Source organism: Hyperolius riggenbachi, chromosome 12 (genome assembly GCF_040937935.1).
Source record: "Hyperolius riggenbachi isolate aHypRig1 chromosome 12, aHypRig1.pri, whole genome shotgun sequence".
Lineage (NCBI taxonomy): Eukaryota > Metazoa > Chordata > Amphibia > Anura > Hyperoliidae > Hyperolius > Hyperolius riggenbachi.
The window spans coordinates 66360838-66386129 of record NC_090657.1 but is presented as its reverse complement, the minus strand read 5'-3'; the positions used below and the strand labels follow the sequence as shown (position 1 = coordinate 66386129).

General features: G+C 43.5%; 1 protein-coding gene across 7 annotated transcripts in view; it reads right to left on the bottom strand.

Annotated features, from left to right (window-relative positions):
* Positions 1 to 25292, bottom strand: part of TOX2 (TOX high mobility group box family member 2) — a 214633-nt gene that overhangs the window by 62820 nt on the left and 126521 nt on the right. For 6 of the 7 annotated variants that reach the window (XM_068263540.1, XM_068263546.1, XM_068263545.1 and 3 more), the window contains one exon: positions 22547 to 22792. In XM_068263540.1, the coding sequence (XP_068119641.1) occupies positions 22547 to 22792 (246 nt within the window). Of the gene's footprint in view, positions 1 to 22546; positions 22793 to 24938; positions 24983 to 25292 lie in introns of those variants that run through there. The other variant, XM_068263544.1, reaches the window with a different exon arrangement.

Below are 25292 nucleotides of genomic sequence, written 5' to 3'. Positions count from 1 at the left end.
TGTGATGAAATAAAAATAGTCCTCCTGTCGCCTGTGAAATGAGGACTTATAACAGCACATCTCAGACCAGAGCTAGGAATATACCCACTAATACACAGCCCAAACAAATAATGTGTAAAAGGCAAACATATAAATATATATGTATTTTTTCTCCACTCCCAGCCTCCCCCCCCCCCCCCCCCCCACCCTCATTTATCATAATGTACGTGTGAAACCTCTTTCCCCAGAGATGATAAAAGAATTGAATTTTTTTCCCCCTCTTATCGGTCATCTATTTTCCGAGCTCAAGCCATTACTCTCTCCCCTGCGGTTGCCGGGCAACAAGAAATATTAATAGTTGCCTTTATTAGCTTAGCTATAGCAGGCTCGACTGCAGGACGAGAAAATTGGAAACATAAACGTGTTACATAAATCTCTCAACCTTTCAAGCTCGGCGTTAGTCTCTGTTTTCATAATGATTTATGGAAGCGATGCTTCATTTATGAGAAAAAGGAGTGTGAAATAAGAAAATGGAACATTACCCCCAAAAGACTGTTTGAAAATAAATAATTGTGTCTGAGCAGTTGGATATTTGAAGAACCGTTCGGGGCCTTTTTATTCCTGCTTAAAAAAAAATTCTAGATGCTTTTAGGAATTTAAAGCGCAAGAGCACTCAGAACATAAATAGGCCAAAATCAGGGGTATAGGGGGCCCGATCCATAATGCAACAGTGATCCATTAGGGAGTTGCTCCACTGCAAGATAAGAGGACCTGCTGTGTGCCTGTTAACAAACACTTCCCAGTTACTGGTAGTCTGCACACCACCCCACTGTACAAGGTGGTGCTCTGAACTATTTGGTTTTTATTAAATTGGCACTGTGATTGGCCTGAGGAAGTCAGGTTGTACTCACGAAACGCGTAGCCTGTGCAAATTAAAAACTACATTTTAGTCAAACTTCACTTGTGTCCTTTTTTTATTGTGCTTTTAACAAAGTTTTATTGCTCTTGGGTGCCTCTTAAAGAGACTCTGTAACATGAAAAACATCCCCTGGGGGGTACTCACCTCGGGTGGGGGAAGCCTCCGGATCCTAATGAGGCTTCCCACGCCGTCCTCTGTCCCACGGGGGTCTCGCTGCAGCCCTCCGAACAGCCGGCGACTGTGCCGACTGTCAGTTCAATATTTACCTTTGCTGGCTCCAGCGGGGGCGCTGTGGCTGCTTTCCTCTCCGAACTACACGGAAATACCCGATCTCAGTCGGGTCCGCTCTACTGCGCAGGCGCCGGAAACTTGCGCCTGCGCAGTAGAGCAGACCCGACGGTGATCGGGTATTTCCGTGTAGTTCGGAGCCGACAGCCGTCAGAGCGCCTGCGCAGGAGCCAGGAAGGTAAATATTACGTCACGGCTGCACGGAGGGCTGCAGCGAGACCCCCGTGGGACAGAGGACGGCGTGGGAAGCCTCATTAGGATCCGGAGGCTTCCCCCACCCGAGGTGAGTACCCCCCAGGGGATTTTTTGAGGTTACAGATCCTCTTTAAAGAGAATCTGTATTGTTAAAATCGCACAAAAGTAAACATACCAGTGCGTTAGGGGACATCTCCTATTACCCTCTGTCACAATTTAGCCGCTCCCCGCCGCATTAAAAGTGGTTAAAACAGTTTTAAAAAGTGTGTTTATAAACAAACAAAATGGCCACCAAAACAGGAAGTAGGTTGATGTACAGTATGTCCACACATAGAAAATACATTCATACACAAGCAGGCTGTATACACCCTTCCTTTTGAATCTCATGAGATCATTTGTGTGTTTCTTTCCCCCTGCAGCTATCTTCCACTGAAGTGTCAGGCTGTTTCTTCCTGCAGAGTGCAGACAGCTCGGCCTGTATGTAATTCATTAGTATGTGAAAGCCCAGCCAGCTCAGAGGAGGATTTATCCAGCTTGTAAAAGATAAGAGAGAAGAGAGAGGCTGCCCTAATCTAAATAATACACAGGCAGTGTGCAGAGAGGGGCCTGGGGGGGGGGGGGGGGGGAGATGCATCACAGAACCACAACACTGAAGAACTTGGCAGCCTTCCAGACACAGGCTGACAAGTCTGACAAGAGAGAGATAAGTTGATTTATTACAGAGATGGTGATAGTATAAAGTGCTGCAGTAAGCCAGAGCACATTAGAATAGCTTTTGGAACTTGTAGGATGATAAAAAAACAGGATGCAATTTTTGTTACGGAGTCTCTTTAAGCACTGTACACCACAACTGCTGTGGGTGTGTATTTTTGTCGGGTAGCTATTTCAGCTTCTCCACTGTGTGTTTGGACTACTCCTAACATTCAAATCCCTACACGACCTGAAGGTTTCACAACTGCTTCACACTTCCCACAGCCTCAGATGAAAAGGATTGACCACTCCTAGAGTCCAACTAAAAGCCTTTGGAGCCAGAGTTTTCTGCCATGCTGCCTCTACCCTTTGGAGCGCCTTGCCACAGCCAGTCAAGACAGCTCTAACCCTACACGTTTAAATCAAAACTGAAAAGCCTCCTGTTTAGTCTGGCATTTATGATCACGTAACTTTCTCCTGTACACATCACTATGTACTGATCTGAGACAAGCTTATGCGCTTTGGGTCCTATGGGAGAAAAGTGCTTTACTAATGCTTTTTGTTGATATTTTTTATCATATACCAGGTCGGTTTAGTGTCATCTGTAATCTACGCCCTCCTGCTGATCTGACACCTAGCTGTGTGTAAAAGGATTAGTATCATATTCATGATCTGTTATCTGTACATTAGGTCTGATTTAATGATGCCCATACATGTTTTCTTCCTGCTGGGGTGAAAGTTCCTCCTGCCTCTCCTTGTGTCCTGAACATTACCCTGCTGGGGGCTTACCGGATTACCTGCATTTTTGTGATTTATCTGTATGTCAAGTCTAATTAATACTATTTGATTTTTATTCACTCCTGCCTGTCTGACAGCTTCTCTTGACTTTTCCTGTTCCCTAGAAACCACCCCATATCTGCGTGACACAGGATTACTTGCACATCAGTGATCTGTACATTAGGTCTGATTAAAGGACTACTTTCATGGAAAATTGTAACATTTGAAACACGTGCATAAGAAGTACATTTCTCCTTGAGTAAAACGCATTAAAATGCATTTTCTCCTATGTTGCTGTCGCTTACAGTAGGCAGTAAAAATATGACATATCTGACAGATTTTTAACTAGTCTATCTGCTCATGGGGGATTCTCAGTATTTCCTTTATTCTTTATGAAAGCACTCCCTGGAAAGGATCTATGTAAAGATGCCAGCCGTCTTCCCTACTCACACACAATTTTGGCAGTTGGAGGCCTTAGTCTGATTGCTTATCCTTTTCCCTTTGCTGGGCCCGAATGATCATTTCCAAAAGATTGCAACGATCGGATCGGCTGTTTGATTAGTCATTTCTGCTATCGATGGTCAATGAGATGCGAATAAATTTGAGTTGATGCAGGATTATGTATCGAATTTTACCTCAGCAGGATTTGACTGGTTCATGTTCAAACTGCATGCATTTGCATAATGCTGCATCAACTCAGAATTATTTGAATCTCATTGACCATTCCGAATTACCACTACAATGTTGCCTAGTAGGGGTGGTTAAAGAAATGTTAATATTTTGGCATGGATGCAACTTCTATGCAAATGTATGCAGCTTTGGAGTGGATGCAACTTCAATGCAAATGTATGCAGCTTAGAAATGGATCATTCAAATGCAGTAGCCTTGGTGTTTCTCCAAAATGCACTAAGTTTGCATCAACCTGGGATTATTAGCACTTCCTTGACCATCCCTAGTACCTAGGGCTGGGTCCCCAACAAAATGTTTCTATGATTGACAGGTTCCCATCCATTGCAGTTCCACTTCTGGTTATTATACATATCCTGTAAGGCCTTGTTCACATTGCGTTCCGATCGCATTAGAGTTCATGTTGGGCGTTTTTTGAGGCATTTTTTTTTTGTTAACAGCACTATTCTAAGCGCTTTTTCAGAGCGTTTTTTAATTCACTCCCTGGCGCAAGTCAGGAAGTGAACTCTTTGACCCGGAAAAGAATACAATGTATTTGTTCTTAAAAACACAATCGCTGCACAAAGCGATTTTGTGAGTGTTTTGCGTTTTTCTTATACCTTCCATTGAGGCGGAATCGCCTCAAAATGGTACAGGCAGCGCTTTGCTGAGCGGATCGGCAACAAACCGCTCAGATGTAAACTCTCTCATAGGGAATCATTGCACACGCGTTTTTAGGGTGATTTTGAAAATCACCTGCACTTAACAAAAAATAAGGCAAAACCGCCCATAGGGCCTGTACATACTGCTACGCTTTGAAAATCGCATGCGTTTTTTCATCGCAAGGTCTTTTAAAAAAAAAAAAATCATGAACATCATGAAGACCTGTACACACTGCTGCGATGCGATTTTTCTATTTTCATGAAGGCTTTGCGATTTTAAAAACGCAGCGCAAGCGCAGCAGTGTGTACAGGCTCTTAGTGTGAACTAGCCCTTAATGCGGGTATCCTTTGAGCCTTGGTATCCAGGCTGCTGGCTGGACTTTACACTCTGCTCTTTGTGCCACCTTATCTCATAACCCCGCGGGAGTTTATGGCTGTATTTAAGGGTCAATTTCACAAAGAACAGAGCCAATTTTATGACGCCTTCTTTTGAAGCGTTTTAGCATTGCTTTGATGTAAGGACGGCGTGCCCTGGTGGCAAGGTGAGGCTCCGTACATCTCAGGGTCAGATCTCACCCGCCATGTAAAGCCAGTCATTCATTTAACGTTGTCAGGCCTCGGCGACGATAAATAACCATTTATTGGCAGAGGCCACCACAGCGCGCATAAGTGTCATGTAAAATTAGATAGAACACTCAGCCTCATAAAGAAAGCATTACGACCCGAGCTCTGACATGTAATAATGTGAAAATACCGTATGGAAATATAACCTTTCCCTATCAATGTTTAAAGGGCCACCAATCACCGGCGACAAACTGCCTTATGTTATAGACCGTTAAAGTCGATGGAAGATAAGAGCGCAGGAAGGGTAGTACGGGGTAAGTCCCGGCCAAGGAATCTTTATCTGAAGACACTTATTAGTAACCTAGTTTGTCATTTTAATAGACTTAAAATGTTATTAAAAACATTTTAGTTTTCCCCCCCCCCCAAAAAGGAAAGTTCCCGGAGCAGCAGTGCACTGGTGCTGATCTCCATGCTGCAGACGTTGAGGGCTGGTGCACACCTAGAGCGCTTCTGAACGCTTTGAAAAGCGCTTGGCACAGGCCTGGATTTACCTCACAGGAGCCTATAGGCACAGATGTCCTGGCACCTTAGACTTCACCCTCCATGAACCTAGCTGGCTAGAGCTTCCCCAAAGTATTAGGTAGCTAGAGGAACCTCAGTATTAAGTAGCTAAAGGTGCCCCTGATTGGAGGAATACCTCTGCAGTGAAATGCTGAGAGCTGGGTGACTAACCTCTCACTTCTCAGGGGGAGGTTAGTGTTGGGCACTAGAAGCGGTAGGTCCATGTTAGGCATTAGGTAGGAGGTTAGCGTTAACTAGGAGGGTAGATTAGTGTTGGGCACTAGGAGGGTAGGTTAGTGTTGGGCACTAGGAGGGTAGGTTAGTGTTGGGCACTAGGAGGGTAGGTTAGTGTTGGGCACTAGGAGGGTAGGTTAGTGTTGGGCACTAGGAGGGTAGGTTAGTGTTGGGCACTAGGAGGGTAGGTTAGTGTTGGGCACTAGGAGGGTCGGTTAGTGTTGGGCACTGGGAGGGTAGGTTAGTGTTGGGCACTGGGAGGGTAGGTTGGTGTTGGGCACTAGGAGGGTAGGTTGGTGTTGGGCACTAGGAGGGTAGGTTGGTGTTGGGCACTAGGAGGGTAGGTTGGTGTTGGGCACTAGGAGGGTCGGTTAGTGTTGGGCACTAGGAGGGTCGGTTAGTGTTGGGCACTAGGAGGGTAGGTTAGTGTTGGGCACTAGGAGGCTAGGTTAGTGTGGGGCTCTAGGAGGGTAGGTTAGTGTTGGTGACTAGTAGGGTAGGTTAGTGTTGGGCACTAGGAGGGAAGGTTAGTGTTGGGCACTAGGAGGGTAGGTTAGTGTTGGTGACTAGTAGGGTAGGTTAGTGTTGGGCACTAGGAGGGTAGATTAATGTTAGGCACAAGGAGGGTGGTGGTGTTAGACAAGGAAAGGTTAGTGTGAGAGGAGACAGGCAAGTCAGTGTAATGTATATTGGTTCGGTGATGCAGGACAATTGGACAGAACCTTTATGGGAATGTAGGTTACTTAGATGATGTAGGCAATTTTGTTGAAGCACTGGCCCTTACACTTACACATGCAGGATTGCGTTACCAGTGATGTGACTTCAACTGTCACACTGGGCAGACTGGGGAAAAACTAGGACACCAACAGGTCCTGGTCCCCATAGCAGCTGCTCTGACTGCTATGGCTATACCGCTATGTCAGATATTGTGTCCATGCCCCGCCCTTCCACTGATTGACAGCAGTTATTTTGGTTCTGACTTATCAGCCACGCTGCTGAGAATGATTGTCCATACACAGGAATGTATATTCAAATCTCTCTACACCTGAAGGAATGGGCACATGCACAGTAATTTGTATGCAGCAATAATGAAGATATATCACGCGATATGAGGGCATTTTGGTCCCAAACAATGCTTTGTGGAATTTTTCTCTTTTCTTTTTCGGGAGCGGTTATTGTAATAAGGTGCTTCCCGCGGGAATGGATGATAAATGAGGTATACATTTATAATCCAAATCCAGATCCGCGAGCCCAAATGTCACACACCGCACCTCCCTAATAAGATTTATTTTGCAGGGCAATCTAAATATAGCGCTATTTGCATGTCATACAACAGAGTAAACGGGAGGGAGAGAGCTACACCCCGCATGTGTCTCCTTAGAGAAAGTTTGTAAACTGTGTTACATGTTTCACCGATGCAAACGATACCTCACAATATTTGCATGCTTGGCACTTGTGGCCGCCAAATAAAAAAAAACTATGATACAAATTAGGGTGATAGGGGGAAATTGAGTTTGCAGAGGCAGAACTGGAAATCTGCAGGGACTAATCATATTTTGAAATTGCAGATCATTGATTCAGCAGCACGGTGGCGTAGTGGGTAACACACTTGCCTTGCAGCGCTGGGTCCCCGGTCCATATCCCCGTCATGGTACTATCTGCATGTAGTTTGTATGTTGACCCGTGTCTGCGTGGATTTCCTCCGGACACTCCGGTTTCCCCCCCACATCCCAAAAACATACAGATAAGTTAATTTAGTTTCCCCTAAATTTGCCCTAGACTACAATACATACACTACACGATACATACATAGACATAGGATTATAGTAGGGATTAGATTGTGGGCCCCTCTGAGGGATAGTTAAGTGACAAAACAATATAGCCTGTACAGCACTGCGGAAGATGACAGTGCTATGTCAATACTAATTAATATTAATTAGCTACTACTTAAAGGACACCTGAAGAGAGAGGGATGTGGAGGCTGCCATATTTATTTCCTTTTAAACAATACCAGTTACCTGGCAGTCCTGCTGATCTCTGTCTGCAGTAGTGTCTAAACCTCATGCCTCACACTTTGGGCAGCCAGCGAGCCGCCTCTCATGCATGTGGGGGTGCAGCGGCTGTGCTGTGCCCTCTTACAGTGCTGCGCCCCCCCCCCCCCCCTTGCCCTCCCATAGCTACGTCTCTGAGATGTATGGGGAGAGATCTTGGGGGAGGGGGGAGACAAAGGCCATCTAATATTTCTGTATGCTTCTTATTTTTTCCCAGGGCCCTGTCTAACCTAAAACCGACTATGGTTGCTTTTCGGGTGCTCCATCTCCGCTAGCACCCTATCTACAACTTCATTTTCATTATTTCATATTTATTAAAGAGACTCTGTAACATCAAAAAGATCCCCTGGAGGGTACTCACCTCGGGTGGGGGAAGCCTCCGGATCCTAATGAGGCTTCCCACGCCGTCCTCTGTCCCACGGGGGTCTCGCTGCAGCCCTCCGAACAGCCGGCGACAAACCCGACTGTCAGTTCAATATTCACCTTTGCAGGCTCCAGCGGGGGTGCTGTGGCTACTCTCGGCTCCGAAGTACACGGAAATACCCGATCTCAGTCGGGTCCGCTCTACTGCGCAGGCGCCGGAAATTTGCGCCTGCGCAGTAGAGCAGACCCGACGGCGATCGGGTATTTCCGCCTACTTCGGAGCCGACAGCCGTCAGAGCGCCTGCGCAGGAGCCAGGAAGGTAAATATTGACGTCATCTTTCTCGGAGGGCTGCAGCGAGACCCCTGAGGGACGGAGAACGGCGTGGGAAGCCTCATTAGGATCTGGAGGCTTCCCCCACCCGAGGTGAGTACCCCCTAGGGGATATTTTGACGTTACAGATCCTCTTAAACCTACTACAGTAGGAGCGGCTCTACACTGTGCTTCATTTTTATATTTGAGATGAGTTATCCAGCAGAACACAAGTGCAATACGCTCTTACCTTATAAAGTAACATGGCACGCACCTTGCACTTTACATACTCCGTGAGATAAAATGAACACAAGCTCTCCATAGAATGCATACACTGCCCTTTAAATACAGCATGGCTGACACTGATAAAGAGCACCGTTCACATTCATTACAAATAATACTGTGAGGGTTTTCTAAGCATGTTTTCACTCTTCACATTACACTGATATAGGTTGTGTCCCCAGTGAAACATCCTCTCTGTCGTTCCACAATAGCGGAACAATAAAGTTGTATCTACGTTTCTATGATGGCATCGAGTTGGCCTGGTGGCTGTGTGTGGAAAGCTCAATGGGCAAGGTCTCCTATTATTTTTGTATTAAATGGCTCACATTCTGTTTGGCGCTGCCTCATGATATTGCTATAGCGAGTCACCTTGAGCAGGCATCTAATCTTGCACCACTTTTGTAGCTAAAAAAAAAATCTTCCTTTGTGAATCAAGGCTAAAGCTGTTACATTGAAGGGTGTCTTCTGTAAATCTGAATTGTATTCAGACCCAAACTGCCAGCTATGACGAGCAGCTTGGGTCACCAAAATCACAACAACTGGTGATAAATGAGGTCATGTCTTGTGTAGATGAACCATGCTCACAACTGCACTATGAACTAAATGCCAGCACAGACATTATACTGTTGCTAGTCAAAGCAACTGCTCAGGATCGTTTTAAGCTGACATACCTCCAGCATGCTGTAACAGCGTGTGCAGACTTAGCTTGGCCATAAAGTATGTGCTCCCCTATGGAGAGAGAGGGGGGGGGGGGGGCGATGGGACACACCCCAAAATACCTAGAGGCATAGAAATTGAGCAAATCCACTGTTATATCCTAAAATAGGGGTATTTTTTAAATTACTGTTTTTGTAAACATTTCTTGCTCCTAAACCAGCCTAATCTGCTTCTCTACTCAACGTCTGTTAGCACACTCCTCACCCCCCACTCTTCTGATAAGTCATGCTGTCTGCTCATGCATGTGCACAAACAAGACAGTTGCTCTGTGTGTTCAGTCGTGTCTCAGGAGCAAGCTTTAGAATAGCAGTAGGAGAACAGAGGTGCCAGCAGGATAAAAGTGGATAAAACCTTTATCCAGGAAGTGGTGGACGTACCTTTATAAAGCAGACACGAAGGACTGTCTGAATAGTAGCAATCACATTTATTATATAGTACCCCAAAAAGTGCAGTGCAACGCGTTTCGCAGGCTAAGCCCGCTTCATCAGGCAATAAACGTGGGGAAAAAACAGAATTTCGGCAATAGCAGGTGTAGTGCCTCAGGCTGAGTCTTTCGTGTCTGCTTTAGGTACGTCCACCACTTCCTCCAAGCAAATTTTAAAGGTTTTATCCTGCTATACTGTGTCCACCCCTGGTGGAGGGGTGATCTACCCCTTTTTCTGATCTACAGAGAGCGACTTCTTATCCCTGAGTGAGGACAGGTCTAAACTCCTCACCTGCCTATACAGTGGTTGCCTATGTGGTGACCCACACTTGTGAGTATACTCTTCTCACTGATTATCCTTACTTTATTTTTGCATAACATACTACACTATATTGGGCTCTCGGTTTCTGTAAATTTTAAAGCTTCAGAAGAGCAGGCAACTTCAGTGGGAATTTATAGTAAAATTCTATAACACATTAGTTGAATTACAAAGTCTTTATCTTTTAACAGTTTTATCTAGACATACTTTTTTTAATGAAATACATGAATTATTAGGGTATTGTAATTTCTTGTGAACCTTGTAGTAATTTCATGGAATCTACAGGTTTTTTGTTTGTTTGTTTGGTTTTTTTTTTACATTTTTGTAACTTTCCATTAGATGCATAATCCTTGGACCTTCTTTGGCTCCCTGTTGACATTGTACTAAACACACAGAGCAGCTGTCTTACAGTGGGGTGCGGAAGTTTGGGCATCCTTGTTAATCATCATGACTTTCCTATATAAATTGTTGGTTGTTACAATAAAAAAATGTCAAATATATCATATGGGAGACGCACACAGTGATATTTGAGAAGTGAAATGAAGTTTATTGGATTACAGAAAGTGTGCAATAATTGTTTAAACAAAATAAGGCAGGTGCATAAATTTGGGCACTGTAAAAAAGAAATAAAATCAGTATTTAGTAGATCCTGCTTTAGCAGAAATTACAGCCTCTCAACGCTTCCTGTAGGCTTCCAATGAGAGTCTGGATTCTGGTTGAAGGTATTTTGGACCATTCCTCTTTACGAAACATCTCTAGTTCATTCAGGTTTGATGGCTTCCGAGCATGGACAGCTCTCTTTAAAGAGAAACTCCGACCAAGAATTGAACTTTATCCCAATCAGTAGCTGATACCCACTTTTACATGAAAAATATAATGATTTTCACAAACAGACCATCAGGGGGCGCTGTATGACTGATTTTGTGCTGAAACCCCTCCCACAAGAGGCTCTGGTACCGTAGGGTACTCTGGGCAAACTGCCACAATGTAACAATGACACACACAGGAAATGGCTGTTTATAGCTGTCTGTTAAAGCCAGAACAGCTACATAATATGCCCACAGTAACAATGTCACCATGTAATACATGTCAGAATGTGAATCTGGGAGAGGAAAGATTTTACAATGAGCAAACTCTGACTAAATCATGTATACATAATTATTGTAAAAATTAAGCACCTTTTTATATTAAATTATTTTCACTGGAGTTCCTCTTTAACTTACTCCACAGATTTTCAGTTATATTTAGGACTGGGGGCTGAGAAGGCCATTCCGGAATGTTGTACTTGTTTCTCCACATGAATGCTTTAGTGGATTTTGAACAGTGTTTAGGGTCGTTGACTTGTTGAAAGATCCAGCCCCAGCGCAGCTTCAGCTTTGTCACTGATTCCTGGACAATGGTCTCCAGAATCTGCTGAGATTGAGTGGAATCCATGCGTCCCTCAACTGTGACTAGATTCCCAGTCCCTGCACTGGCCACACCGCCCCACAGCATGATGGAACCACTTAACTGTAGGTAGCAGGTGTTTTTATTGGAATGCTGTGTTGTTTTTTTACATGCATAACACCTCTTGTTATGCCCAAATAACTCAATTTTTGTTTTATCAGTCCACAGCACCTTATTCCAAAATGAAGCAAGCTTGTCCAAATGTGCTTTACCATCCTCAAGCGGCTCTGTTTGTGCTGTGGGTGGAGAACAGGCTTCCTCTGCTTCACTCTCGCATACAGCATCTGCTTGTGTAAAGTGCGCCGAATGGTTAAACGATGCACAGTGACTCCATCTGCTGCAAGATGATATTGTAGGTATTTGGTGCTGGTCTGTGGGTTGACTCTGACTGTTATCACCTTTTGTCACTTTTGTCTATCCAAGATTTTTCTTGGTCTGCCACTTCGAGCCTTAACTTGAACTGAGCCTGTGGTCTTCCATTTCCTCAATATGTCCCTAACTGTGGAAACAGACAACTGAAATACCTGAGACAGCTTTCTGCATTCTTACCCTAAACCATGATGGTGAACAATCTTTGTCTTCAGGTCATTTGAGAGTTGTTTTGAAACCCCCATGTTGCTACTCTTCAGAGAAAATTAAGAGGAGAGAAACTTATCACTTTAGCAAACCACCATCCGGCTCCAACTCCTCGTCACCTTAGTCTAATACTTAGCAGGGCTGTGGATTTGGTACAAAAATCATCCAACTCCTCAATTTATGAAACCACCGACTCCAACTCCAGGTACCCAAAATTACTCGGACTCCGACTCCACAGCCCTGGAAAATACTAGTAGGTATCAGGGGCGTAACTAGAGGGGAGCAGCACCTGCGGTCGCATGGGGGCACAGAGCTGTGGGTGGCCCCAACTACTAACCTTCCCTTCCTGAAATACAGGGGACTATACTTCAGATCCGGTGTTTTTGTGGCTACACTTGTTGTGTATGAAGATCATGATGGCCACACTTGTTTTATGACCCTTGTGAGATGGGCTCCAAGGTAGTAAGGAGCACCAAGGGGAAGCAACGGAACATCTGGGGGGTGGGCCATCAAAGTTTCCCTGGGAGGCCTCATGGATTGTAGTTACGACACTAAGTAGGTTCCATTTCACTAACTACACAATCTCTTGGTGGTTGCCGCTAATCACGCTGCGTTATCTACTGATGGCACTGGCTTATAACCTATACCTGCGGTAGGTACATCACTCGATGATGAGGCTGCGCAGAGCCGCGGCTATGTAAAACCATATTCCTCATTTGACAAAGCAAAAGCTTTAGCAGCTGTATAGTTAAAATGCACGGAATGAAGCCTAATGTAATTCACAATTCTCTTTCATGTCACTTTACCGCTTCATGTTCAAATATTTGTCTCCAGGGCATAAACGGTGGCGAGCGAAAAACAGAAATGATTGCAGAATACACTTCAAATGCATAGAGAAGCAGCCACCCAACATTCCCTTTAAACAGACCTTTCTCTCCATTAAGCAGGAGGCTGGGGGAATTCATTTCAATCTTTATTGGATAGGGTGGTGGTGATGGTGGAGGAAGGAGGGGAGGATGGGGGAGAGATTTGATGGTAAAGGAAAGAGTTCCTATCTCTGCTAACCCTGATTTATGGCAGGAGAAGGCTTCCTTTGTAGAACCCGGCTATAAAACAGAGAAATGGAAGGTTTTCCAAGGGCTTCTCAAACAATAAATGATTTCCGAGTCCAGGGAGGCCGCTTAATAAATTCTAATTCTCTCCCCCCGCCCGCCCCCCCTCCAGTATTTTAAAGGCTGATTTACACATATACTATTCCTGCCTAAGAAAGCAGGGAGTAAGTGATCATAATGGGAATAGGGTCAGATACAGTAGTAACAGGAGGGGAATGGACCTTAATGGAGGCCCCTGATTATGGCTAGGATGCAGTTTATGTGCTTTATTATGAAATCACAGGAGCTGGATGGCTTATCATATGATATGGAAATACGTGGGGTGTCATAGACGGCAATAGAAAGCTGTGCAACTTATATATTTTTTTAGGAAGGTCTGCCTCTGCTAGTAGATGGTGACACTGCTTGGAGCGACCATAGGTAAGGATACCCATTAAAAGCAACCAAGCATCACTTTTTTCCCCTGAAGTTTCTCCTGGTTTCTAATCGCTATAGTAGCTGCCCCCCCTCACCTTCTAGCTGCATTTATTTATCCAGGGGCAGGTGTGAAGATCGCATCTGTGACTTCTCTGAACTCTTTGAAGCACACTGTCCTATCTCCCCACCTTCCCCTGCTGATGAAAGCTTTTGTTTGCTCTCTGCTGCTGTGCAATACAATAATTAAACCAGTCCTTATCTGCCTGATATTTCTGTGGTCTAGAAAGTAGGGTAATTAATACTCTGCTAAGCTTTTAAATGTAAAAAGAAGTAAAAAAGTTTTTGTTTTTTTTTATTCGATAGGAATACAAAATTTTGTCAATTGTATCTGAACAGAGAAAATTCCCTAATTGACCCGTGAATAGGCAAAATCGAGGTTTAATTATAATGAGGTTTTTCAGGGATAGCCGAACGACAAGGATTATCGGCGTGATCCGGTGCCTAGATTAACAGTCACCTCTTATAAATGTATGCTGTAATTCAGGTGTGAGTATTGAGTAGACCGTTATCCACCGGTAGATCGCAAATGACTTCATGGTAGATCCCGACCCCACTACATCTTCCATTCTGTATATACAATTGTGCTCCTAAAATTGTACATATGTAGATCATTTTGACTTGCTAATTTTTAAAATAGCTCACAAGCTGTAAAAGTGTGGGCACCTCTGATCTAATTCATACCAGGGTCCACATAGTCTGACCCTGATGTACCATCTGAAGCCTGGAACACACATCCCATTTTGATTGTCCAATGTTACCTTTTCCATGTAGTATGGGAGCTTACCTACGCAATTTATTCATAGGATTCAAAAATCTGTTGGGCTACATGGAAGTGGTAAAATTGGCCAGTCATTGGCCAACCAGAATTGGATGTGTGTACCAGACTTTGGGCCAGTTTTTTGGAAGGGAAACCATATTAACAGTTTTTTATATATAATTTTACAGGATGTGGGAAGCAACCCGGAGCGCATGGAGTAAACCCACACCAACACTTTAGTGACCTTTCCCTTCAGTTGTCCCACAGTTTTATCTCCTTGCAGGATTTGCCATTACAGCACTCTATTAGGCAGAGCAGGTAGCTGTAGCCTTCGCCTCTGCATTGCAGACATCTCCTTTTATATTCTCATGTTCTCTGTGGCCTCTGAATTCAATTAAGCCAATGGAAGGAAAAAATAATAAACAGGCATCTTCTAAATGGAAACTTGTGATGCAAAGAGGCACGGAGAGAATCATGCAAATTCATGACATGAGATCTGTCCTGCAAGGCTTGATTTGCCAAACATGCCCCATCAGATATTAGGTCCATTCTCTCCTTCAATCACCAATCAGCAGAGCACACTCATACATATGCATCGCAGACAATTACACTCTCCCGACGAGGACACTACAGCCTGATGAATCACAAATATTCTGCTTTCCCTCTCTTCAAAGGAAACCTAAAGACATCCGAATGTGGAAGCCGCCATTTTTATTCTGTTTTGAGCATATGGATAATTTCCCGGTTATTTCTAGGCCCCACGTAAGACGGAGTATATTTGGGATTTCAAAAAAATAGATTTAAAGTTAACCTGTGATTTTTCTATAGCAAAAATAAAAATGGAAACTTCCCTCAGTAGGAATAAGCCTCTGGATCCTATAAAGGCTTTCCCTGTCCTCATGCGTCAGCCCGTTCCAGCACCACCACCCCAAAATAGTGGCCTCTTAGCACCAGGGCCGCCTTCAGGGCATTACAGGTGGGACTGCAGTATGGGGCCAGATTGAGTCTGGGGCCCGGCAAACTATGCCACAAATATGGGCCCCAGCTGCAAGTCTGTCACAGAATGTACAGACGGTCAGTGGGTGTGGCTGTGTTCACTTCGGCCCACTGTTTTGCATTGTGATTTTTTTGTAATGTTGCCATGCTTGTGCTTTGCCATTCTCATTTTAAGTGAATGAGAATTGCATCGCAATTGGTGAGAAAATGCTTCATTGCGATTTTGTAGTTTTGAAGTGTTGCTCAAAAGTACACACTAGCACCAATCCTGCTTAGGCTCCAGCGGAAATAGCTGGGCCTGATCAGGTCTGTGCTACTATACTGGCGCAGACAGCTCACGCCTGCGCAGTAGAGTGGTCCATTGGTGCTCGCCAATTTTTGCCGTTTTCGCAATGAAAATGGCATTTTCGAGTTCCAGAAAAGTTTTGCAAAAATACATTGGGCTTGATTCACAAAAATTTTCATAAATGACTTATTTATCACCTAATTAATAAAAATAACCTTTCAGCACATTAACAAGCAAAATAATTACTCACAGAATGTTGTTCCTGATTAACTTCATTTCAATATAACTTTTCTTACCTTAATTATATAATATTTTTGCTCTTTCAGAGCTTAAAAATGTAACATAGATAAGGTGAAAAACAGATGAAAAAGCTTTGTGAATTATGCCCAATGTAGTTTCGCAATATGGTGAAAATTCACGAAGACATGAAAAACCTTTATTGAACCGCAAAAAGCGCAAAAAAAAGAAATATTTAAGCGCCATATTGCAAAATTTATTTTAGCGTGAAAATTCACGAAAAATGCAAAAAGAAATTTTTTTTTTACAAAACTTATTAAAAAATTTTCCCAGGCATTTGCGCTCAAAAGTGGCAGGGGGCCAGTAGACAGCAGGGAACGCTATAGGGGATGGAGGGGCTATTAGACCAGGGAACTTTATAAGGGAGAGAGGCGGCCACCAGACATTGAGTTCAGGCCCTGAATTGGTCCCAGAGCTCAATTTCGAGGAGGAGAAAGAGCACTTCAAAATGGTATGCATCTTTCCATAGTTACTGCACTGCTCGAAGTCCCTTTAGGCTGCTTTCCCACCAGGACGTTGCGTTTTAGGGGACGTTATAGGTCGCATAACGTGCCCCTAACGCAACGCCTGGTGGTGTTGGAGCAGGATGCTACCTAGAGCTGCGTTATGCAGTTCTTGGTGTGCCTTTTTTGTGCTCTGGGATGCGGAGACCACGTGATCCGCATCACGTGGTCCCGCCAGCCAATCGCCGCACAGAGCGGCCACTCCCGGAAAGTAAACACTGCACGTCACAGTGCAGTGAATATCAATTAGCTATGTGGCTGGCCGCGGAGGAGGAGGGGAGACCTCCTCCTCCAACATTACTGAGCATGTGCAAACAGTCTAACGCGGCTTAGCCGCATATAACGCACAGCATGCAGCACTTTAAGTTGACGTGCATCGTTACAATGTAACGCAACGTGGGCACTGTGAACAGCCCATTTAGTTTTCATTGCTGTGAGTTAGGCTGCACTAACGTGCGCCTGTAACGTCTTACTGTGAAAGCAACCTTAAAGTGAAAACTATTTTGTATTGCATGCAAATTTAAACCAAACCATATACATACAGCTGTAATTATTAGCATCTCATTGCCCAAATAGATACTGAGGATGCACCATGCACACTGAGGAGATCCGAACGATGCACACCTGTGACTCCAAAAAGAAGTTTGGTCAGGGTGTCAGGACACTTGAAGAGCAATTTTTGCATCACAATATCAGGATATAGTGAAAACTATTTGTAAGACTAATGGGTTATTTGAATTTATTTTTTCATTTTTTACCGTGACTTTTTTAAAGTATTACTGTCCCACTCCTATGAACAGACAAGAATATGAAACTGTATGGAGCCAACACAATCAACATCATGGCTACTGCTGTGTTAAGTTTCTTTTAGGTGCACAAGTAAGAGGGCTGCACTCTGACTTTGATGTATTTGCAAAACAAAGTATTTAACACAACTTAAAAAATACATTTGTGTTCCATAAAATATGCAATTCAGCTTTTAAAACGGGAACATGGCAATTATGAATATACAATGACATTGGAAAGCCCCAGTACAATATGTTCAGGACAGCTAAGATTGACTTACAAGCATAGGAGCAAACAGTGAGGCAATTTCTCACAAAAACCTATTACATTTTCATTTTTAAAGCTTAAATGTGCTTGTGCACCTGAGTAGAGCATCTGTTTGTGTGTGATGTCTAAATTCATAGAGCTGACCACTATGGCTTGATGTCACCCACCACTAACCCCCCCCCCCCCCTTCTTCCCGGCGAGAAAACAAAACAAAATAAATAACCACTTTAGTGTTTTTTCACCTTCTGCGTCCAAGCAATTTTCACCTCCCTTACATTCGGTAATAACTTTATTACTACTTATAACAATGAAATGATCTATACCATTTTTTCTGCCACCAATTAGGCTTTCTTTGGGTGGTACATTTTGCTTTTAACGGGAATATTAAGAAAAAAAATGGAAAAATTCATTGTTTTTCAGTTTTTGACCATTTATAGCTTTACAATAATACATGCTACCATGATTAAAACCCACGTATTGTATTGGTCCATTTGTGCCAGTTATTACACCATTTAAATTATGTCCCTATGACAATGTATGGCGCCAATATTTTATATGGAAATAAAGATGCATTTTTCAGTTTTGCGTCCATCACTATTTACAACCTTATAATTTAAAAAATAATAGTAATATACTCTATTGACATGGATATTAAAAAAGTTCAGACCCTTCGGTAATTTTTAATTGTAATTTTTTTTCAATTAATTTTATTTGGGTATTTTTGGAAGAGGGTGGGAGGTGAACAGTTCATTTTAAATGTAAGTGTGGGTCTGTACATTACATCTACATTTTTTTTTTTTTTTTTTACTATTTGGCCACAAGATGGCCTCAGTCTTTTTTTTTTTTTTATAGGTGTCCTGTAAGCCTACTGTGGGGTTGATTCACTAAAGCGTGCCAACTCATAGCACGGCCACGCTAGCGGTTTGCGCGCGTAATGATTTTCACATGCAAATGCGAATTTTTGCACGCAATCACGAATCTTAACGCACGTGAAAACCTTTACGCGTGTTATAACGCGCGCAAAACACTAGCGCGGCCGTGCTATGTGTAAGCATGGTTTAGTGAATCAACCCCCATGTACGCTTACAGGAAATGAAGTGGGGATGTGTCACTTAGAACAATTGCTGGCTTCTGTGAGAAGCCGCAATCGTTCTAATGGGCAACTGTGTTCCCATTCATTGGTCTCCGGGCTAACGTGCAGTGGCGCGGAAGCGCACAGCAGCGGGGAAGCAGCCTTTTGGACGTAGCAGCTATGTTCAAAAGGCTTAAATGATTAATATGCCATTTTGCATAGCTTACTATAGCTTTACTTCAGTTTGTAATGTTTAAAGATAATATACTTTAAAGAGGAAGTGTAGTGAAAATAACGTCATGAATAAAATTGCTTATTTATTAAGCAGTGTTCATTTATAGTTTAGTCAGTGTTGGCCCATTGTAAGAGCTTTCCTCATCCTGATTTACATTCTGACATTTATCACAGGTGGTGAGTGGTGACATCTTTAGACCTGTCAGTTGATCTTTGTGGAATGTTTGTTTACTGATGATCCTAAAGCCAGTAGAAAATATACTTGGTCTCCCAGAATGCTCTAGGAGAAGAATTCCGCATAGCTAAACAGCCTAAGCCAAACAATACTGTGAGGATGGGGGATACATACCAAATATACAGCAATATATAGCTATGGGAGGTTTTTCTGATGCTGAAACCAGAATATTTAAGGTAACAATGGGAATAATGAATAATTTTCAGCATTCTACTATATGTCACTACAGTGCCTCTTTAAAATGCCACTATATCTGTTTTGACGAGTGATTAAAATGAGGCCATGATCATTCATCATTCTTTATCTTGCCTCTTTTTGAAGATATTGGCACGCCCACTCCAGTATGTACAGCATGCATTGTTAGGGGTGTAGCAATAGGGGTTGCAGAGGTAGCGACCGCATCGGGGCCCCTGGGCCACAGGGGCCCGAAGGGTCCTTCCTCAACTACAGTTTTAGCTCTCTATTGGTCCTGTGCTCATAATAATCACTTCTATAGATACTTTGAATAGTGGTATTCATTAACAACCTGTTGCCCATCCCCTTCTTGTACCTCTGACACTGTAGTTGCCATTGGCAGGTTTTGGTGCGCCGTATTAAATGTTATGTATAGAGTGTTTGGGGGCCCCATTGTAAAACTTGCATTGGGTCCCACAACTCCTTAGCTACTGTGCATTGTTACTCTGTGACTGTACTGATTATAAACTAAGGTTAACTGTGCGTTTATAAGTGGAAAAACATACATTTTCAGCACCAGCACAATGTAATTATTAGAAGAAAAATATCGGGAACAGATTGTGGAAAAAAGCAACAATTTTTTTTTCACGAGCCAAAATAAAAACCACAGTCCCAATTCTGCATGTGAATAAAATGTAAAAAATCCCAAATTGCATTTGGTGAAAACAGGGCCAAACTGCACTATGATCCTTGTTCTCACAGCTTTGCAGATACTCCATCTCTCATTTCTGGTTGGAAATAGGGATGATACAAGTACAAGATACAAGTAGTTCAGATGTGCTGCAGGATTATGCATTCCATATGCAAACATATGCAGCTTGAAAATGGGCCAATCGAATCCTGTCAAGGTAGAATGCGACTGATCCATTTTCAAGCTGCATACATTTGTATACAGAATTTGCATAATGCTGCATCAACTAATCATTTACTGTACATTTTACGGACCATTCCTTATCATTCCTGTGCAGATGTTACCTGCCCTTCAGAAAACATGGATTGAAGGAGTAGGAACCAGTGATGAGACACTTTCATAATGCAATGGCAGTGACATGCAAAATCAGAAATATAAGTAGATTGCGCTATTGGTCAGAGCCTCAATTTAAGCTGATTTAGGCCTCTTTCACAGTGGGACGTTGCGTTTGATGCAACGTTAAAGTCGCACAACGTGCCCCTAAAGCAGCGCATGTAGGTTATGAAATTAGACGTTATTTTGCACTGCGTTGTCTCTTGGTGCTCCGTTTTCGTTGCATACTAATGGAACAAAAACGTTGCATGGGTTAAATTTAAAAAAAAAATAATTACGGAGCATGTGCAACAAAAATAACGCACCAAATTTATTGCTAAACGCACAGCATGCAGCACTTTCTAAATATTGCTACACGACTTAGTATTGCTGTGCGTTAGTCCATGTTAAAACATTTTCTAACGTGCGACTTTAACATCGCACTGTGAAAGAGGCCTTAAAGGGAATCTGAAGTTAAAATAAACTTTTGATACTGCATCTAAGTTCATTAGCCTGCTCTGTGAAATCATTTAGAGTGCTGAGTAGTGTGTAAACAGCAAATATTAGCGAATGATGCAATGTTATAAAAACACTATATAACTGAAACTAAAAATATGAGACAAATTTCTTTGCTACTAATGTTCTATTTCTTAGCTGTACTACACATACAAATCATTATATCATAATTTTTTTTTCCGCTTTAGTGTCACTTTAAGCACTCTGGAATAAAAGTCGACTTTTGCTTTAATTAAAGTTAGCCTGAAGAGACCGGTATATGGAGGCTGCCATTTTCATTCTCTAATAAACCATTCCAGTTCTGCACCGATTCTCTGCCTCAAGTAATTTAATGGACCATTACAGCCAAAACATTAAGAAGTGAAAATTTGACAGAACAGACAGGTTTTGGGCCAGTCCATCTCCTCATGAGAGATTCTCAGGGCCTTCTTTGTTTTCAAAAGCATTTCCTGAAGGGCAGTTGCTAAAGGGGCCAATACACTGGTCGATTTCAGCAATCGATCGATTTTTGCCCGATTTCGATCAATTTGATCTATCTGATAGGATGGAAAATCTAGGTCAGTCTGCTGCTGGCAGCAGATCAATGGCCCATAGAATTGCATTGGATCTAATGGTCCAATAATGCATTTAGATCGATTTCCAATAGATTTCATTCTAAAATCTTTTGGAAATCTGTTCCTAGTGTGTGGCACACATCAGATAGATTCCTGTCAGATTCGACTTGACAGGCATCTGCCAGAAATCTATCTGATGGTCGAATCTGCTGCAAATCTATCAGTGTATGGCCACCTTAAGTCTAACTGCCAAAATAGTATGATATAAGCAATCCTTCCTAATGACAGTAAAGGTAGCCATACACTGGTCGATTTGCCATCAGATTCGACCAACAGATAGATCCCTCTCTGATCGAATCTGATCAGAGAGGGATCGTATGGCTGCCTTTACTGCAAACAGATTGTGAATCGATTTCAGCATGAAACCGATTACAATCTGTGGTGGTGGTGCTGCCCGCCCGCCCGCATTCATTACCTGCTTCGGCCGGCGCGACTCCCCCTCTGTCCCCGCAGCTTATTCTCCGCGCTGGGTTCCGGGAACGGCTTCTGCTTCATTAGACACCACTGGGGGGAGGTCTTAGGGTTAGACACGGCTTTAGGGTTAGAAAACCACCGGTCTTAGGCTGTAGACACACTGAGTACTTTCTGACCCTCAGCGCTTTCTGAGCAATTTTTTTTTTTTTTTTTTAATTCTCTTATTGACTTGCATTGAAATCGCAAGTCCCCAACAGCCCCCCCCCCCCCCCCCCCCGGGTGGCGCCTAACTTTACATCGGCCGCTATGCAATGCCACAATTTTGTTATCAGCAAGAAGCCAATTTTGTTTTCTGCAAGCCTATCCGCCGAAATTGCTCCCTCGTGCCGATAATCGGGTGCAGCAATTTACCTTCATAGCCGGATATTGCAGCTAATCTAAAAGCCGCAATTTGCAGCAAAGAAGGTAAAATTTGGCACCCTGAGTTGCCCACTAGTGGCCGCCACAGTGCGCTGAATTTCCCTTTCATGCAGAAAAATGTGGCTTGTAATATAGGTTCCTATGGTGGCCCCGGTTTTTCTGAAAGGCCTCCTGTGCCCTTTTTTCCTGCTTTGGAGGCAACTGGCATTTTGAGAATAAAGATGGCAGCCTCTGTATTCCTCTCACTTCAGGTTTCCTTTAAAAGCTGTCGATTCTGAACGAGTGAGGTTGGGACTTACTGTGGGTAGCTGTGAAGAGAGGAGATGCCCATCTTGGCTCAGCATGCCGGAGACCATGATGGCGGGTAGGTCCATGTTCTGGTAGGAGTAGGCAGGGATCAAGCTATTTGGAGGCAGGCTGTGACACAGTGAGTGATATCCTGATTCGTGGTCCACCAAGTGCATCAGAGAATGGTCTGGCAGATTCGGAGGCGTGATGGGAGGGATCTCATAGTCTTCATTACTTTCATTTTGATTATTATATGTCTGTAGAAAAAAAAAACAAAATGCATCATTATAAATGACCACCCCACTTGTGGCTGTCTAAGCCTGATGCGGCGCAGGATTTACGTCGCCTGCCGTTTCCGCTCCCGTTGCAATCGTGCGCTCCCGAGAGGGGAGATTAAGCTGTAATATGACAGCTCCCCTCAGTGATCAGGAGCCATCGCGCATGGCTCCAGATCACGTGATCACTATGATCACTGGCGGATCGTAGTGATCACTGTTAGTGATGCTGCAGTGGGGGGGGGGGGGGGGGAGGGAGAGGATCCACTCATCTTCCTGCAGTTCCCCCGGTGATCGGCTTGCTCTGACGTAAGTGGGTCCTGGCTTGATGACGTCATCAAGCCGGGACCCAACACTTATATCAGAGCAAGCTTAACGTCAGTGCGAACGAGGATGCCTGTGAGAGCGGAGAGGTCTACAGCTGCTCATCGCTGGAGCCTGGGAGGTGAGTAAAGGCTGCCTGCAATGCGGGGGACACCATGCCCAAGCTAGCCCCAGCAGGGATCCGGCTGCCTGACCCCCCCCCCCCCCAAATGTGTCCCCCCCCCCCCTCCCCCCGCATGTAAAATCGCCTGGTCCTTAAGGGGGGTTAGGCAGCAGATCCCGAAAGGGATACTCAAATACTGTTATTTGTAATATCTTTTCAAGTAAACCTTTGTTGGCATCAAGACGACAAAATGCTAAACCAAATTTCCCAAAACACAATAATGTAGACTGATTAACACAGGAGGAAAATGTTAAACAATAAACCAGATAGTGTGGGAGCGGTTTATCAAGTTAATTGGAGTTGAGACTAATGTCTCCTAGAGGTGCTTAACGCAAATAGCCTAATGCAAACGTGTACCCTGCACCATTTACCATCGATTTTCCGGCATTCGCGTTTAGTGCTATAGAAGCGCTAATGGCGATCGTGCAAACATCGCTGCAGTGTCCAGTTATTTTTCTGCGTTAATCGCGGAAAAATCACTCCCGCATTGTGCTTTTAGGTGTGAATGGGGCCGAAAGAGATCTAAAGCCAGCAGAAAAGATCTCCATTGTCCCAGAATGCTTGTAATTCCGCATAATAATCCATAATAATAATCCAAACATTTACACAGCGCTTTTCTCCTGTCGGACTCAAAGCGCTCAAGAGCTGCAGCCACTGGGACACACTCAAGAGGCCACCCTTCAGTGTTAGGAACTCTTGCCTTGAACTCCTTACTGAATAGGTACGGACCCTAGCCAGGATTCAAACCCTCGTCTAGGCTAAGCATTTGTGGGAAGGCAAGGCTACATACCAATACATAGCGGGACATTTCTGATGCTGAAACCCGGATGTTTAACCCTTTAGCTGCCAATCTATTTAGAGGCTTGCAAGTGCTCTAGGCCAATTTATTTTAGCACACTTTTTACATTTATTTGTTACATTTCCTAGCTACTAATTAGTACTACTGTAACATGTATGTATGGCCACTTGTCACTAGGGGGCAGTGTGAGACAATAACAGAGGACTTCTGCTTTCAGTTTCTATATCCTCTGCTAGCAGAGACACATCAAAGCATTCCAAGAATTTACAGCACGAGTTCTGCCAGCTGAGGTCAAAAGCAGCGCACTTATCTCAAACGATATTTCTTTTTTCTTTAGTGTAAAAGTGGGTATCCTGATTAATTTACTGCATTCTATTATATGTCACTACTGTGCCTCTTTAAAATGTAAGGGAGGATTCAAGTTGTTCCCTTTAGTAACCACTGATGCCTGCAGCTCTCCCCATTGTTATTCTGTGATTAGACGCGGTGACGTGTTTTCACCAATTTCTGCCTATTTGCACAACAGCATCCCCCATAATCACGCAGCCCCGGCACCATGTAATGTTTAGCTTTTGTTACCATAACAGGTTCGGGTTAGGAAATGAATATTTCACGGTATCCAGGAAGTGAGGGAGGGAAAACGAGAAAATAGCATAATATTTGCCATGTCTCGGAGCATTATGGGAAAATTCGCCACATTCATCGCCCATAATAGAAATGCAAATTAGGCGTTATCAGCTCCATGTTGGTGCTGTCAGAGTAACTCAACACTACTATAGAACGGGGGATCTTAATAATGTGCCTATTGTGACAGATGCACATTCATTCTTAGAGATAATTACCTCCAGAGGAAAAAAACCTGGGATCTGTCTGTTTCCTGGCATTATTAGGTGCTGAGGAGAAAAAAAAAATAGTTCATGCTCGGATGAAATTAGATTTAAACTTGAATGCATAAAATGTGAAATAGACATCTATTCACAGTTCTGCAAAACGGTGTGAAAACAGTGTCTGTCACCATTTGGTTTTAGTCAGATGACCCCCCCACCCATTATGCAAGGGGTCCTCTGACCAGGACATTGTATACATTGGGAAGCGAGTGAGGTATGGTTGGTTGTTAACCAGTTCAGGACCATAGGCTTATACCCCCTCCCCTAGTGACCAGGCTGTTTATTACAATTTAGTGCTCTGCAACTTTA